The sequence below is a fragment of the Saccopteryx bilineata genome, chromosome 2 (genome assembly GCF_036850765.1).
Source record: "Saccopteryx bilineata isolate mSacBil1 chromosome 2, mSacBil1_pri_phased_curated, whole genome shotgun sequence".
Lineage (NCBI taxonomy): Eukaryota > Metazoa > Chordata > Mammalia > Chiroptera > Emballonuridae > Saccopteryx > Saccopteryx bilineata.
In genome coordinates this window covers 342,446,106-342,460,821 of record NC_089491.1, presented here as the reverse complement: position 1 = coordinate 342,460,821, position 14,716 = coordinate 342,446,106, and the positions used below count along the sequence as shown (strand labels likewise).

General features: G+C 40.8%; 1 protein-coding gene across 4 annotated transcripts in view; it reads left to right on the top strand.

Moving 5' to 3' along the window:
• BRAF (B-Raf proto-oncogene, serine/threonine kinase) overlaps window positions 1–14,716 on the top strand; it is a 100,928-nt gene that overhangs the window by 24,925 nt on the left and 61,287 nt on the right. For all 4 annotated transcript variants that reach the window (XM_066262461.1, XM_066262462.1, XM_066262458.1 and 1 more), the window contains exons 2-3: window positions 5,613–5,714; window positions 7,144–7,407. In XM_066262461.1, the coding sequence (XP_066118558.1) occupies window positions 5,613–5,714; window positions 7,144–7,407 (366 nt within the window). The remainder of the gene's footprint in view (window positions 1–5,612; window positions 5,715–7,143; window positions 7,408–14,716) is intronic.

Sequence of the window (14,716 nt, the reverse complement as noted above, 5' to 3'; positions counted from 1 at the left end):
GAACAGAGAGATGAGAAGCATCAATCATCAGTTTTTTGTTGCGACCCCTTAGTTGTTCATTGATTGCTTTCTCATATGTGCCTTGACCACAGGCCTTCAGCAGAGAGTAACCCCTTGCTCAAGCCAGCGATCCTGGGTCCAAGCTGGTGAGCTTCTGCTCAAACCAGATGAGCCCGTGTTTAAGCTGGCGACCTTGGGGTCTCAAACCTGGGTCCTCGGCATCCCAGTCCGACGCTCTGTCCACTGCGCCACCGCCTGATCAGGCTAGAAAGTTGTATTGTTTGCTAAGAAGTTTAGTGGGGTTTGTTTTTCCATTTTTAAAATTTAATTTATTAGGGTGACACTAGTTAACATAATTATACACAATTTTAGGGGTTTTTTCTGAGTCATTGGGAAGCCATAAAGGGTTTAAATAGGGAGAGTAAAGTGATGAGATTTGTATTTTGGGGTTTTACGCTGACTGTGAAGAATGGATGAGAGAGGAATGGGAGTAGAGCAGAGGAAGTGGAGGAACCAGTTAGGATGCCCATGTAAGTGGTAGTTCAGGGAGAAAGGATAATAGTGTGGACTGAAGTAATGACAGTAAACAAGGTAACACATGCAATGATTATCTCATTAAAACTATTACAGTGACCCTGTGAAGTGTGAACAGAATAAGATTAGAAGTAAACTTTTCCAAGCCCATCTAGTAAATGGTGGTGTAAGGAATTGAAACCATGGATTTTCAATTTGGCTTTTGTCTCTAAAATAAAAGCCAAGCTCTACTGATGCTTTTGTTGTCTTTATCTCCTCATAATGTCTAATTTACCTATGCCAAACTAAAGTATTGCAGTAGTTACTGTGAGCATATCTTGTACCTTGATGCCATTGACAACTGTTTATTATGGATAGGATACTCTTACCTCATTTAGTTAACAAATTCTGACCATCCTTTAGCAAGCTGGTCAAATATGCAGCCTTCCAAATCTGCCTACAGACACATGTTGTCCATTTACCCTCTTTTAACCAGAATAGTTTTTGTTTTTGTTTTGTATTTTTCTGAAGTTGGAAACTGGGAGGCAGTCAGGCAGACTCCCGCATGCGCCCTACCGGGATACATCCGGCACGCCCACCAGGGGAGCAATGCTCTGCCCATCTGAGATGTCGCTCTGTTGCAGCCAGAGCCATTCTAGCACCACCCGGGACTCCTGCACGCCAGGCCAACGCTCTACCACTGAGCCAACCGGCCAGGGCCCAGAATAGTTTCTTTGCATTTTAGTATGTTCATTCAAAAGGTATTGTGATAACTGTGTACTGGGCACTGTGTGTAGATATTGTGGACATACTCGTGTATAAAAATAGCCACAGCCACTGTGGAATCTATAGTCAGGAGATAACACAGATCCTGACAAAATCTGTGCACACAAATATGTAATTATAAATTTTGAGAAGTGATATGAAGAAATAGTAAAGAATTCCTATGGGTTTTGGGGGCTCTTTTAAAGGGCCTTTGAGGTGAAAACTATTTTCAGTACTATCTGGAACAGAAGGAAATTGGCATCCTACCAGCACAATGTATGGACATGATAGGATTGAGGTGCTAAAAGGATTTATAATTTCTATAGCCTTTTAGGGAAGTATATGTTAATACGTATTTAAAATTTAAAAAGCTCTGTGTGTGTGTGTGTGTCTGTCTGTCCTTTGATCCAGCGGTTGCCCTTTAGGGAATCTATCGTACAAAAATAAGTCTCCTGACCAGGCGGTGGTACAGTGCATAGAGTGTCAGCCTAGGATTCTGAGGACCCAAGTTCAAAACCCCAAGGTTGTTGGCTTGAGTGTGGGTCATCTAGCTTGAGTGCGGGCTCACCAGCTTGAATGCGGGGTTGCTGGCTTGAGCATGGGATCGTAGATAGGATCCTGTGTTTGATGGCTTGAAGCCTGAGGTCACTGGCTCAGCTGGAAGTCGTGTGCCCCTCCCACCCCATCCCCACCCTCACCCTCACCCTCGTCAAGGCATGTATGAGAAGCAATCAATGAATAACTAAAGTGCTTCAACTACAAAGTTGATGCTTCTCATCTCTCTCCCTTCCTATCTCCTTCTCTCTCTCTCTCTCTCTCTCTCACACACACACACACACACACTCTTTCTCACTCTCACTGAAAAGAAAAATCTCCAGTAAATGTGTAACTGCAATTTATCTTTGAACCATGCATGGGTTAGGGGCTGTCACCCCACACACAATTGAAAATTTGTCTGATACGCAAAAGTTGCTGGTCAGGACACGGAACAGAAACCAGTTGATGTTTCTGTTTCTCCCTCCCTCTCTCCCACTCTCCTCCCCCTTTCTCTCTTTCTAAAATCAATAAATTAAAGCTTTTTGGCAAAAAAAAATCAGATTTGTCCTGATATGTGAATATCAGTACAAAAAAGCTTTCTTATAATCTAATTTAAATAAGTAAATTTTAGTAAACAGATTTGAATTTTGCTTTAATCTTATAAACCAGCGGTTCTCAACCTGTGGGTCGCAACCCTGGCAGGCAGCCCGCTGGGGTCGCGACCCACAGGTTGAGAACCGCTGCTATAAACTTAGGCCTAATTATGTCAGTTCTTTACCTGATTAATACTTGGTCTTAAAATGGAAAGAAAAAAACATATAGAGTGGCTACATTAATCTATTATAGCTTTAACTATATATACAACTTTAAAAATTTTAACTAGTTTTTTATTGAAATTGCCAGGAACTTTTAAAAATACAAATGCATATGCAGTTCATCCTGTCCAAGCTATAGTTTTATTTCCTGCCTATATCCACTGTCAGTAGTTTCTGTGTATCATTTTGTAATTTATCTATACATGGACTTTGGCTGGTAAAGTCATTTTGAAGTGTGTGATATTAGAGTTTAAGTTAATTTACTCATAGAACTGTCATTTTGATGACAATGTCTTATCTGCCGTTGTATTTTTCTTCATCTATGTTCAATGGAGAGTTAGGGTAGGGAATAATCAGAGATTAATAGAAAAGTGAACAGGCCATTTGGACTGTTTGGTTCATTTGTACTTACGTTTTCAAATTGTTTGAACTTTGACTATATTGATTATATAAATTGTATTGGCTGTATTTTCTTTTGTAATGGGAAATAAGAACACTCAGTAGCCAGAATAGTTTTGATCTGGGGAAACTTTTAAATATAACTTTTAGAACTGGCTAGATAAATTGTAGAAAAAACAGATATTTTACAGTTCTTTATTTATTTATTTATTTATTTTTACAGAGGCAGACAGACAGGGACAGACAGACAGGAACGGAGAGAGATGAGAAGCATCAATCATCACTTTCTCATTGTGCGTTGCGACTTCTTAGTTGTTCATTGATTGCTTTCTCACATGTGCCTTGACCGTGGGCCTTCAGCAGACCGAGTAACCCCCTGCTGGAGCCAGCAACCTTGGGTCCAAGCTGGTGAGCTCTTTGCTCAAGCCAGATGAGCCCGTGCTCAAGCTGGCGACCTCGGGGTCTCGAACCCTGGTCCTTTCGCATCCCAGTCTGACACTCTATCCACTGCGCCACCACCTGGTCAGGCCAGTTCTTTTTAATATTTTGAGTTATTAGGGAAATTGACACTTGTCCTCTTCTATGAAGTATTAAGAGAAAGTTGTTGGGCATTTTTCAGTCTGACATAATCATGAATGTTGTGCTAGCTCAGTCTGTTTAATCCATTGTCCCTGTTACTCTCCGTATGTACGTATGATAGGAAATACAGGCATACTTAGTTGTATTGTGCTTCGCTTTGTTTTGCTTCACAGAGGTTGTTTTTTACAAACTGAAGGCAAGACCCTCCACCAGCAAAAGGATTACAACTCACTTTATTGCGATGCTCATTTTATTGCACGGAGCCTGTAATATCTCTGAGGTGTGCCTGTATATAAATATAGATATTTTATTAACTCCCTCAGATAAATTGGACTCATTTTTAATCAAGAAAAAAATAGAGGCCCTGACCGGTTTGCTCAGTGGTAGAGCGTCGGCCTGGCGTGCAGAAGTCCCGGGTTCGATTCCTGGCCAGGGCACACAGGAGAAGCGCCCATCTGCTTCTCCACCCCTCCCTCTCTCCTTCCTCTCTTTCTCTCTCTTCCCCTCCCGTAGCGAGGCTCCATTAAAGCAAAGATGGCCCGGGCGCTGGGGATGGCTCCTTGGCCTCTGCCCCAGGCGCTAGAGTGGCTCTGGTCGCAACAGAGCGACGCCCCGGAGGGGCAGAGCATCGCCTCCTGGTGGGCGTGCCAGATGGATCCCGGTCGGGCGCAAGCGGGAGTCTGTCTCTCCGTTTCCAGCTTCAGAAAAATACAAAAAAAGAAAAAAGAAAAAAAAAAGAAAAAAATAGAACAATAAGACTTTTATTTATCTTAAACATGTAATATGCACCTGAATTACAACCACCAGACTTCTGAATTCTAGGCTTGCTGGCTGGATAAATGGATAAGGCTTGGAGCCCTGCCAGGAATTTGTTTCATTGATAAAACAGGTCTTGCTCTTAATTTTTCCCCACTTTTTTCTCAAGGGGTTTTCCCTCTTGTTTGATAGATACTTTGGAGCTTATACCTTAAATAATTCATGCCCACCTAACTTTGGGTTACCATTGGCGTTCTAAGATCATTGAAATAAGCGGTGTAATAGCAATATTATGAAATGAATGTGTCTATACTAAATATAACTACTTAAGAGGATGCATGTATTATTATTTTAAAAAGAATAAAATATGTATTGGCATGGAAAGGGTTATAAGGCATATTCAGTGAAAAAAGCAAGTGTTAAAATATTTTTATATATATTTGTATTATGTGTATTTATATATTTTATATGTGTGTGTACTTTTTACTTGAGTAAACAGATGTGTAAGGAAGCGTACAAAACTATAAACAGCCCTTCCCTATTTGGCCAGGGGGGCCAGGAATGTGAGGAAGGTGAAAAGAGATTTTGGTTTATTCAGAATACTCATGTAGGCCCTGGCCAGTTAGCTCAGTGGTAGAGTGTCGGCCTGGCGTGCAGAAGTCCCGGGTTCGATTCCCGGCCAGGGCACACAGGAGAGGCGTCCATCTGCTTCTCCACCCCTCCCCCTCTCCTTCCTCTCTGTCTCTCTCTTCCCCTCCCGCAGAGAGGCTCCATTGGAGCAAAGATGGCCCGGGCGCTGGGGATGGCTCCTTGGCCTCTGCCCCAGGCGCTGGAGTGGCTCTGGTCACAACAGAGCGACACCCCGAAGGGGCAGAGCATTGCCCCCTGGTGGGCAGAGCGTTGCCCCCTGGTAGGCGTGCCAGGTGAATCCAGGTCAGGCGCATGCGGGAGTCTGTCTGACTGTTTCTCCCCGTTTCTAGCTTCAGAAAAATACAAAAAAAAAAAAAAAAGAATACTCATGTATTTAATTTTTTTATAGTTGAGAATAAGTTATATTACTAGTGTAGAAAAAATTTTAATGTTTAATAAAAGGGAAAAACCATTATACTAAATGATCTCTAAGGTGTCTAAGCTCTGAATTTCTAGGGTCACTGTCAGTTATGGCAATATTTTAGTAGAAATGTTGAAATATTTCCCATTTCTATCCTAAGTGATTTTTATTTAAATTGTTTTAAAAATATTTTTTAGGTGTGGAATATCAAACAAATGATTAAGTTGACACAGGAACATATAGAGGCGCTATTGGACAAATTTGGTGGTGAGCATAATCCACCATCAATATATCTGGAGGTAAGCTTTTCAGTATTGTATCTGTAGTAATTTTGAAAAGAAAAAGAATGAACTCAAAAAGCATTTGTAGGCCCTGGCCGGTTGGCTCAGCGGTAGAGCGTCGGCCTGGCATGCGGGGGACCCAGGTTCTATTCCCGGCCAGGGCACATAGGAGAAGCGCCCATTTGCTTCTCCACCCCCCCCCCCTTCCTCTCTGTCTCTCTCTTCCCCTCCTGCAGCCGAGGCTCCATTGGAGCAAAGATGGCCCGGGCGCTGGGGATGGCTCCTTGGCCTCTCCCCCAGGCACTAGAGTGGCTCTGGTCGCGGCAGAGCGACCCCCCCCCCCAGGGGCAGAGCATCGCCCCTGGTGGGCGTGCCGGGTGGATCCCGGTCAGGCGCATGCGGGAGTCTGTCTGACTGTCTCTCCCCGTTTCCAGCTTCAGAAAAATACAAAAAAAAAAAAAAAAAGAAAAAAGCATTTGTACTGATAATACTGGTTATTCTTAGGGGCTGGGATTAGAAATAATGGGAAGAGAGAATTAGCTTTGTCTTTACTATGCTTCTTAATCTTATTTCACTTGTTACAATAAATATGTATTTTGTAATCTGGAAAGTATCAAAATTAAAGAAAAAGTCCTATATAAACTTAAAAATTTTACTCTGGTAAAAAAAAAAAGAGAAAAAAGTATTATGTCCTGGAGGTTAGCAAGCTAGTTACCATATTAAAAATTGGGGAGACTGTTTAAAATATCTTTTTTCCAGAACAGATCCCCTAAATTGGGTTTTACTTTCTTTTTCTTTAATGGGAGAGAGACAGACAGGGACAGACCAACAGAGAAGAAAGCAGAGAGATGAGAAGCATCAACTCATAGTGATAGCACTTTAGTTGTTCATTGATTGCTTTTCCATATGTGCCTTGACTGGGCGGCTGCAGCTGAGCCAGTGACCCCTTGCTCAAGCCAGTGACCATGGGGTCATGTCTGTGATCCCATGCTCAAGCTGGTGACCCTGCATTCAAGCTGGTGAGTATCTGGAAGAATACGCAGTAACACAGCATATGAGTGAGGGAGTTGGTGTCCCCCAATATGCTTACCTACGCCATTCTAGACTGTTCAAAGTGCAAGTGCTCCATTTGTGTTAGGTTAGGGTGAGTTTTGACTGACACCAAAATTTGGATTACGCCACTGTTGTAAGAACAGAACTGTATTGTTACCCAAGGACCCCCTATATGTTTATCAATTTCTCAAGGTAATGTAGTACCTTATAACAAAAGATTTATCAATCTAAAGGTAAAAGGATTCATTTCAGTACTTACTGTGCTTAGTTTGTAAATTAAAACCCTTTTGGCTAAATTATAAAAAGTTTATAAATGAAGTCTTAAAATTTATATTTCCTTTTGTCACTGTTAGGAAAAAGTTCAGATTCAGTGTAAGTCTGCTTTATTTTATAGGCCTATGAAGAATACACCAGCAAGCTAGATGCCCTCCAACAGAGAGAACAACAGTTATTGGAATCCCTGGGGAATGGAACTGATTTTTCTGTTTCTAGCTCAGCATCAACGGACACCATTACATCTTCTTCCTCTTCTAGCCTGTCAGTGCTACCTTCATCTCTTTCAGTTTTTCAAAATCCCACAGATGTGTCACGGAGCAACCCTAAGTCACCACAAAAACCTATCGTTAGAGTCTTCCTGCCCAACAAACAAAGGACAGTGGTGAGTCAACTTTTAATATCATTATCACCTTTTTTTGTATTTTTCAGAAAGACCAGTTGTTGTAGATGGAATATATTATCACTTCAAATACTCAGTGGTCATGCAAATCAAAGCTTCCATTTTAAACAAGGGAAGAAAAGACAATTATTTGGTGCCAAAGTCTGTGTTCCTTTACTGCAGGGGTTGGGAACCTATGGCTCACAAGCAAGATGTGGCTGTTTTGATGGCTGCATCTGGCTCGCAGACAAATGTTTAATTAAAAAAATAATAACGGGCCCTAGCCGGTTGGCTCAGTGGTAGAGCGTCGGCTGGGCGTGTAGGAGTCCCAGGTTTGATTCCCGACCAGGGCACACAGGAGAAGCGCCCATCTGCTTCTCCACCCCTCGCCCTCTCCTTCCTCTCTGTCTCTCTCTTCTCCTCCAGCAGCCGAGGCTCCATTGGAGCAAAGTTGGCCCAGGCACTGAGGATGGTTCCATGGCCTCTGCCTCAGGCGCTAGAATGGCTCTGGTCACAACAGGGCAACGCCCCAGACGGGCTGAGCATTGCCCCCTGGTGGACATGCCGGGTGGATCCTGGTCGGGCACATGTGGGAGTCTGTCTGACTGCCTCCCCGTTTCCAACTTCAGAAAAAATACCAAAAAAAAAAAAAAAAAAAAAAAAATAATAATAATGTTAAAAATGTAAAACATTCTCATGTATTACAATCCATTCATTTCCTACTCATGTTCATGGTTGCGGGTGGCTGGAGCCAATCACAGCTGTTCTCCTGGACAACACCAAATTTTTATTGGATAATGCGTAATGTACATGGGTTGTTGTATGGCTCTTACGGAATTACATTTTAAAATATGTGACGTTCATGGCTCTCTTAGCCAAAAAAGGTTCCCAACCCCTGCTTTACTGTAACCAATAGTTTTGTTTTTAGTGTCAGATTTGACATTTAGATTTACCCACCAAACTTGAACCACACTCAAGTTTAAGTCCTAGTTAGGAATTAGTCAGAATTTTAGGATTAGTGCTTGCTTATTATCTACCATCTATTAGGTAAAATTCACTCTTCACCCTTGAGAAATCTCTATTTGAATTTATTTTTTCTCTTGTTGACATAACTTTTTGATCATTAGTATCACCATTGGAACAGAGTACTTTATAAGTGACTTATAGAGCAGAGAATTTGTTTTTTCTGCTTATTTTGTTTTTTAGATTCAGTTATTGATATGTAGTTACTGCCATTTTATCGTTCATATTTTTTATATTTATGGTATCTTCTTCTGAAAGACCCTTTAACGTTTCATATAATACTAATTTGGTGGTGATGAACTCCTTTAGCTTTTTCTTGCCTGTTAAGGTTTTTATCTGTACTTCCATTCTAAATGAGAGCCCTGCTGGGTAATCTTGGTCGTAGGTTCTTTTTTTTTATTTATTTTTATTCATTTTAGAGAGGAAAGGGAGAGACAGAGAGAGAAGGGGGGGAGGAGCTGGAAGCATCAACTCCCATATGTGCCTTGACCAGGCAAGCCCAGGGTTTCGAACCAGTGACCTCAGCATTTCCAGGTCAACACTTTATCCGCTGCGCCACCACTGGTCAGGCTTGGTTGTAGGTTCTTGCTTTTCCTCACTTTGAATATTTCTTGCCACCCCCTCTGGCCTGAAGATTTTGGATGGTCTGTGATTCTTACGTGCAACCAGCACTATCCATAGACTTAGTAAATAATGCACCTGTGTACATCACTACTTTTTATAATGTAGAAGGTTGATTTTGATATTATCAAAACCATTTCATTTCCAGATACAACTAAAATAAAAGGAGTTTTTAATTATTTTCCTCAGGCAGCGTCAGTAGTAAAGCTGGTTCAACAAAGGGATATGAGAGTCAGTGTGTGGGAACACAAGACTAGGCCTTCAGCTAGTGTCACATAGTTGGAACTCAGATCTTTACATAAATCTGAGCTTTAAAGAGCTTTAGTTTCAGAGAAAGGGTGAACTAAAAGAAAATTTATTCACCAGCATACATAAATAACAATGAAACTTGTCTGTCTCTGCCAGGGTGCCAGATTAAGGTTAAAGATTCCCCTGTGACCTCTTTAACTATAGACTTGGTCTCATCAGAGTGTGGGGTTCCCTAACCTAAGAAATTAATGTAACCACTGGTCTTGTAGTAGAATGGTTAATAGCACTCAGGCACAGGGTGAAACTAAATGCAAGTCTTCCTTGGCCAAGTTAGGCCTCATGGAATTCACAGAGACTGCCCACAGATGCCAATTTACAAAATATACTGGAAAACAGTCTACCATTATTGAGTTAGAAGATTTAGAAACAACATAGAACTTTCAGGTGGTTTTCAAATTTTTTTATTTTTATTTATTTTTTTTTACAGAGACAGAGGGTGAGTCAGAGAGAGGGATAGACAGGGACAGACAGGAACGGAGAGAGATGAGAAGCATCAATCATTAGTTTTTCATTGCTCGTTGCAACACCTTAGTTGTTCATTGATTGCTTTCTCATATGTGCCTTGACCGCGGGCCTTCAGCAGACTGAGCGACCTCAAGCTGGTGGGATTTTTGCTCAAACCAGATGAGCCCGCGCTCAAGCTGGCGACCTTGGGGTCTCGAACCTGGGTCCTCTGCATCCCAGTCCGACGCTCTATCCACTGCGCCACCGCCTGGTCAGGCTGGTTTTCAAATTTTAAAAAAAGGGAAAACTTACCTTTTGCAGTAGCATGATGGACCTGGAGATTATTATGCTAAGTGAAATAAGCCAGTCTGAGAAAGACAGGTGCCATATATTTGCACTCATGTGGAATCTAATAAACAAAATAAACTAACAAACTAAATAGAACTGCTCATAGATGCCTGACCTGTGGTGGCGCAGTGGATTAAAGCGTTGACCTGGAATGCTGAGGTTACCAGTTGGAAACACCAGGTTTGCCCGGCCAAGGAACATACAAGAAGCAACTACTACAACTCCAATAAATAAATAAATATCTTAAAAACACATCACCAAAAAGTAATTGTTAAAAAAGGGCAAAAAATTTGAATGGGTATTTCACCAAAAAAGATATATGGATGGCAAATAAACATGTGAGAAGATGCTCAACATTGTAAGTCATTAGGGAAACGTAGGCACAAGATACCATTACACATCTACTAGAATGGCTAAAATGAAAGAGAGGCCATCTCAACGATTGGTGAGAACATGAACTGGATTTTCATACACTGCTGGTGGGAAAGTATGATGGTACAACCACTTTGGAAAACACTTTGGCAGTTTCGTAATGCAATCCCTTTCAAAATCTCGACAGCGTTTTCTTTTTGCAGAAAGAAAAGTTCGTCTCGAAATTCATGTGGAATCTCAAGGAATCTTGAATAGCCAGACATTCTTATAAAGGAACAAAGTTAGAGATCTCACGTCCTGATTTCAAAACTTGTTACTAAGCAACAGTAATCGAATCATTCTGATAATGGTATAGACAGATAGACATGTGGACCAATGAAGTAGAATAGACAGTCCAGAAATAAATTTTCACATGTATGGTCACAGACCTTTCATGAGGAGATCAGTACCAGTCAGTGGGGGAAGGACAGCCAGATCCATGAGTGCTGCTTAGGAAAAGTGGGTGGACACATGCCAGAGTGAAGTTCTGCCTTACACCATGGACAGAGCTATTTCAGATGGATCAGATGCAGTGTAAGAGCTAAAACTAATGCTCTTAGAAGAAGGCAGAGGGAAAATGTCACAACTTTGGAGTTGGCAGTGGTTTCTTGGATATGACAGCAAAATCACAGACAACATAAAATAGACAAATTGGTTTGACCCAGCTATCCCACTTTTAGGAATATACCCTAAGAGTACCAAATCACTGATTCAAAAGAAAATATGCACCCCCATGTTTATTGCAGCATTGTTTACAATAGCCAAGATCTGGAAACAGCCCAAATGTCCATCAGTGGATGAGTGGATTAAAAAGATGTGGTACATCTGTACAATGGAATACTAGTGGCTGTGAAAAAGAAGAAATCTTACCTTTTGCGACAGCATGGATGGACCTGGAGATTATTATGCTAAGTGAAGTAAGCCAGGCAGAGAAAGACAGATATCATATGATCTCACTTATATGTGAAATCTAATGAACAAAGTGAACTGGGGAATGTAATAAAGGTAGAGGCGGGGTCACGGGGACCAGAGGGACAGCAGTCAGAGGGAAGGGGGATGAGGGGATGGCTAGAAGGTGAAGGTATTAATGAAATTACATATACATAACACATAGATACAGATAACAGGGCAGCAAATGCTAGAGGGAAGTGGGGAGGAAGTTTGGGGAAGGGGAACAAAAGGGATAGGATATTAAAAGGGCACAGTTGGGGGGGGTAAAGGAGTTATATTCAGTGTGACACTTGAATCCATGGAAACACAATAAATTAAAAATAATAAAAAAGTTTTTAAAAATAGACAAATTGGGCTATATCAAAATTAAAAATATATCAATCAAAGAATACAGTTAACAGAATGAAAAGTCAATCTACAGAATGGGACAAAATATTTACAAATCATATATCTGATACAGGCTTAATATTCAGAATGTATTTTAAGAAACTCCTACAATTCAACAACAAAAAACCCCAAATGACCCTAATTAAAAAATGGGCAGAGGACTTGAATAGACGTTTCTCCAAAGAAGCTACAGAAATGGCCAACAAGCACATGAAAAGATGCTCAACATCACTAATCATCAGGAAATGCAAATCAAAGCTACAGTGAGATACCCCTTTATACCCATTAGAATGGCTACTACCAGAAAAATAAAAAATAACATAGGTCAGCAAGAATGTGGGGAAATTAGAATTCTTGTGCATTGCTGTTGGGAATGTAAAATGGTGTGACCACCATGGAAAACAATATGGAGGTTCCGCAAAAAGCTAAAAATGTAATTACCATATGATTCAGCAATTCTATTTCTGGATATATACACAAACAAATTGAAAATTTTAGTTTCTTTTTTTTTTTTTTTTCTTTTGAAAATTTTAGTTTCAAAGAGAGTATTTGTTCACCCATCTTCATAACAGCATGGTTCACAATAACTAAAATGTGGAATGAACCCAAGTGTCCATCATCAGATGAATAGACAAAATGTTGTGTTTACGTTTGATAGAATATTATTCAGCCTTATAAAGGAAGGAATTCAGACACATTCTATACCATTGATAAACTTTCAGGACATTATGCTAAGTGAAATAAACCAATCACACAAATAGACAAATACTGTACAATTTCACTTACATGAGTTGCCTCAAGTAGTCAGATTCAGACAGAAAGTAGAATGATGGTTGCCGGGGCTGGGGAAAGGAGCTATGGGAGTTGTGTAATGAACGGGTACAGAGATTCGGCTTTGCCAGATGTAGAGAGGTCTGGAGATTAAGTATAATGTGAACATAATTGACCGTACACTTAAAAATGGTCAAGGTAAATTTTATGGTACATATATATTTCCACAATTAAAAAAGTTTCACAATTTTGTAAATATTTAAATATGCATCTAGCTTTTGATCCAGCCATTCTTCTCCTAGGTATTTACCTAAGAGAAAAGAAAGCACATGCCAATCTGATAACTGGAAACTATCATGGCGGGTTTGAGCTTGTTTTTCTCAGTGGGATCAAACACCTTTTCATATGTTTGAAGGACGTTTATATTTGAACTTTAATGTCCTTTGCCCATTTTTTTTTCTTTCATTTTTCCGAAGCTGAAAACGGGGAGGCAGTCAGACTCCCGCATACGCCCGACCGGGATCCACCCGGCACGCCCACCAGGGGGCGATGCTCTGCCCATCTGGGGCGTCACTCTGTTGCCTCCAGAGCCATTCTAGCGCCTGAGGCAGAGGCCACAGAGCCATCCCCAGCGCCTGGGCCATCTATGCTCCAGTGGAGCCTCACTGCGGGAGAGGAAGAGAGAGACAGAGAGGAAGGAGAGGTGGAGGAGTGGAGAAGCAAATGGGCGCCTCTCCTGTGTGCCCTGGCCGGGAATCGAACCCAGGACTCCTGCACGCCAGGCCGACGTTCTACTGCTGAGCCAACCGGCCAGGGCCCTTTGCCCACTTTTTAATTGGGTTGTTGGTCTTGATCTCAGTTCTTCAAGGAGCTTAGCATATGCCTGTTCTATGAGTGGCAAATATTTTTTCCCAGTTTGTATGTCTTTTGACTTTGCTTATATAATGTTTGTTTTACCATCTAAAAAGGCTCTTATTTTATGTCATTGAATTTATTATTTTGTCTTATACAGTTTCCAGATTTTGCATCACAGTTATAAAGGCCTTCTTCACTTGAGGTTATAAAGGAGTTTGTTTTCTTTCAGTTCTTTTATGGTTTGTCCCTTCTTTTGATATTTAAATCTTTTCTCCATTTGTAGTTTACACTAGTGTACAGTATGCGTTATGGATGAACCTTTATTTTCCTAGATTGGTTCCTGTTGTCTCAACATTAATTATTAAAAAGTTAATCTTGACCTTATTTCAGATGCTTTCCCTTATGTGTTGGAGTCTTTGTTTTGATCTTTTCTGTTCCACTGGTCCATCAGTCTGTTGAACAGGCACTGTCATGAACAAATAGTTAAAAAAACTCAGCCGACAGAAGTAGAGTGAAGGAGTGAGCGATGACTGCCCCTTTGTGATAGGGTGGAAACCAGATTTCTGCCCACTGATGAGATATCTACGCCCTGGAATCAGCCTGTGCAGAGAAGCACAAGGGAGCACAGCTACATTTGAAAATGACATTCAAATATAAAACTTTAATAGAAATTTTATTTTAAAATTATTATAATGTATTTTATAAAAACATAAAATTTTCAAATATTGAAGAGAGGTGCTGAGGGGAATTACCAAAGGAACTGAGGGGGAGATAGCCTCAGTTCATTGAATGCCTTGTATGCCATATGGAATTGGAATTTTGCCTTATAAATAATGGGAAAATTTTCATCAGATTAATGAAATGGTAGGTTATATTTGGGGATTCTAAATCTGAGTTCAGTGGGCTCCTCAGCAGGTTCCATGAACCTCGTAGAATTTTATGTCATCTGAGGCCTTCAGCAGGGTCTAAGAACTCGGCCACACAGAAATTAAGAATACCTTCCTTAGAAAAATGTCTGTGATAACATGAGATAGGAAAGTTGAAAACTAAAGATTGGGTTACCAGTCAAGAAGGTTTTGCATTAGAGTAGGCAGAATATGAGTAACAGAGGGAAAAGTGAGTTTTTCCTTTAGTTCATTGTTTCTGGGAGGTATGGCTAACCCGCAGCAGTTATGATCTGTAAAATTACTGC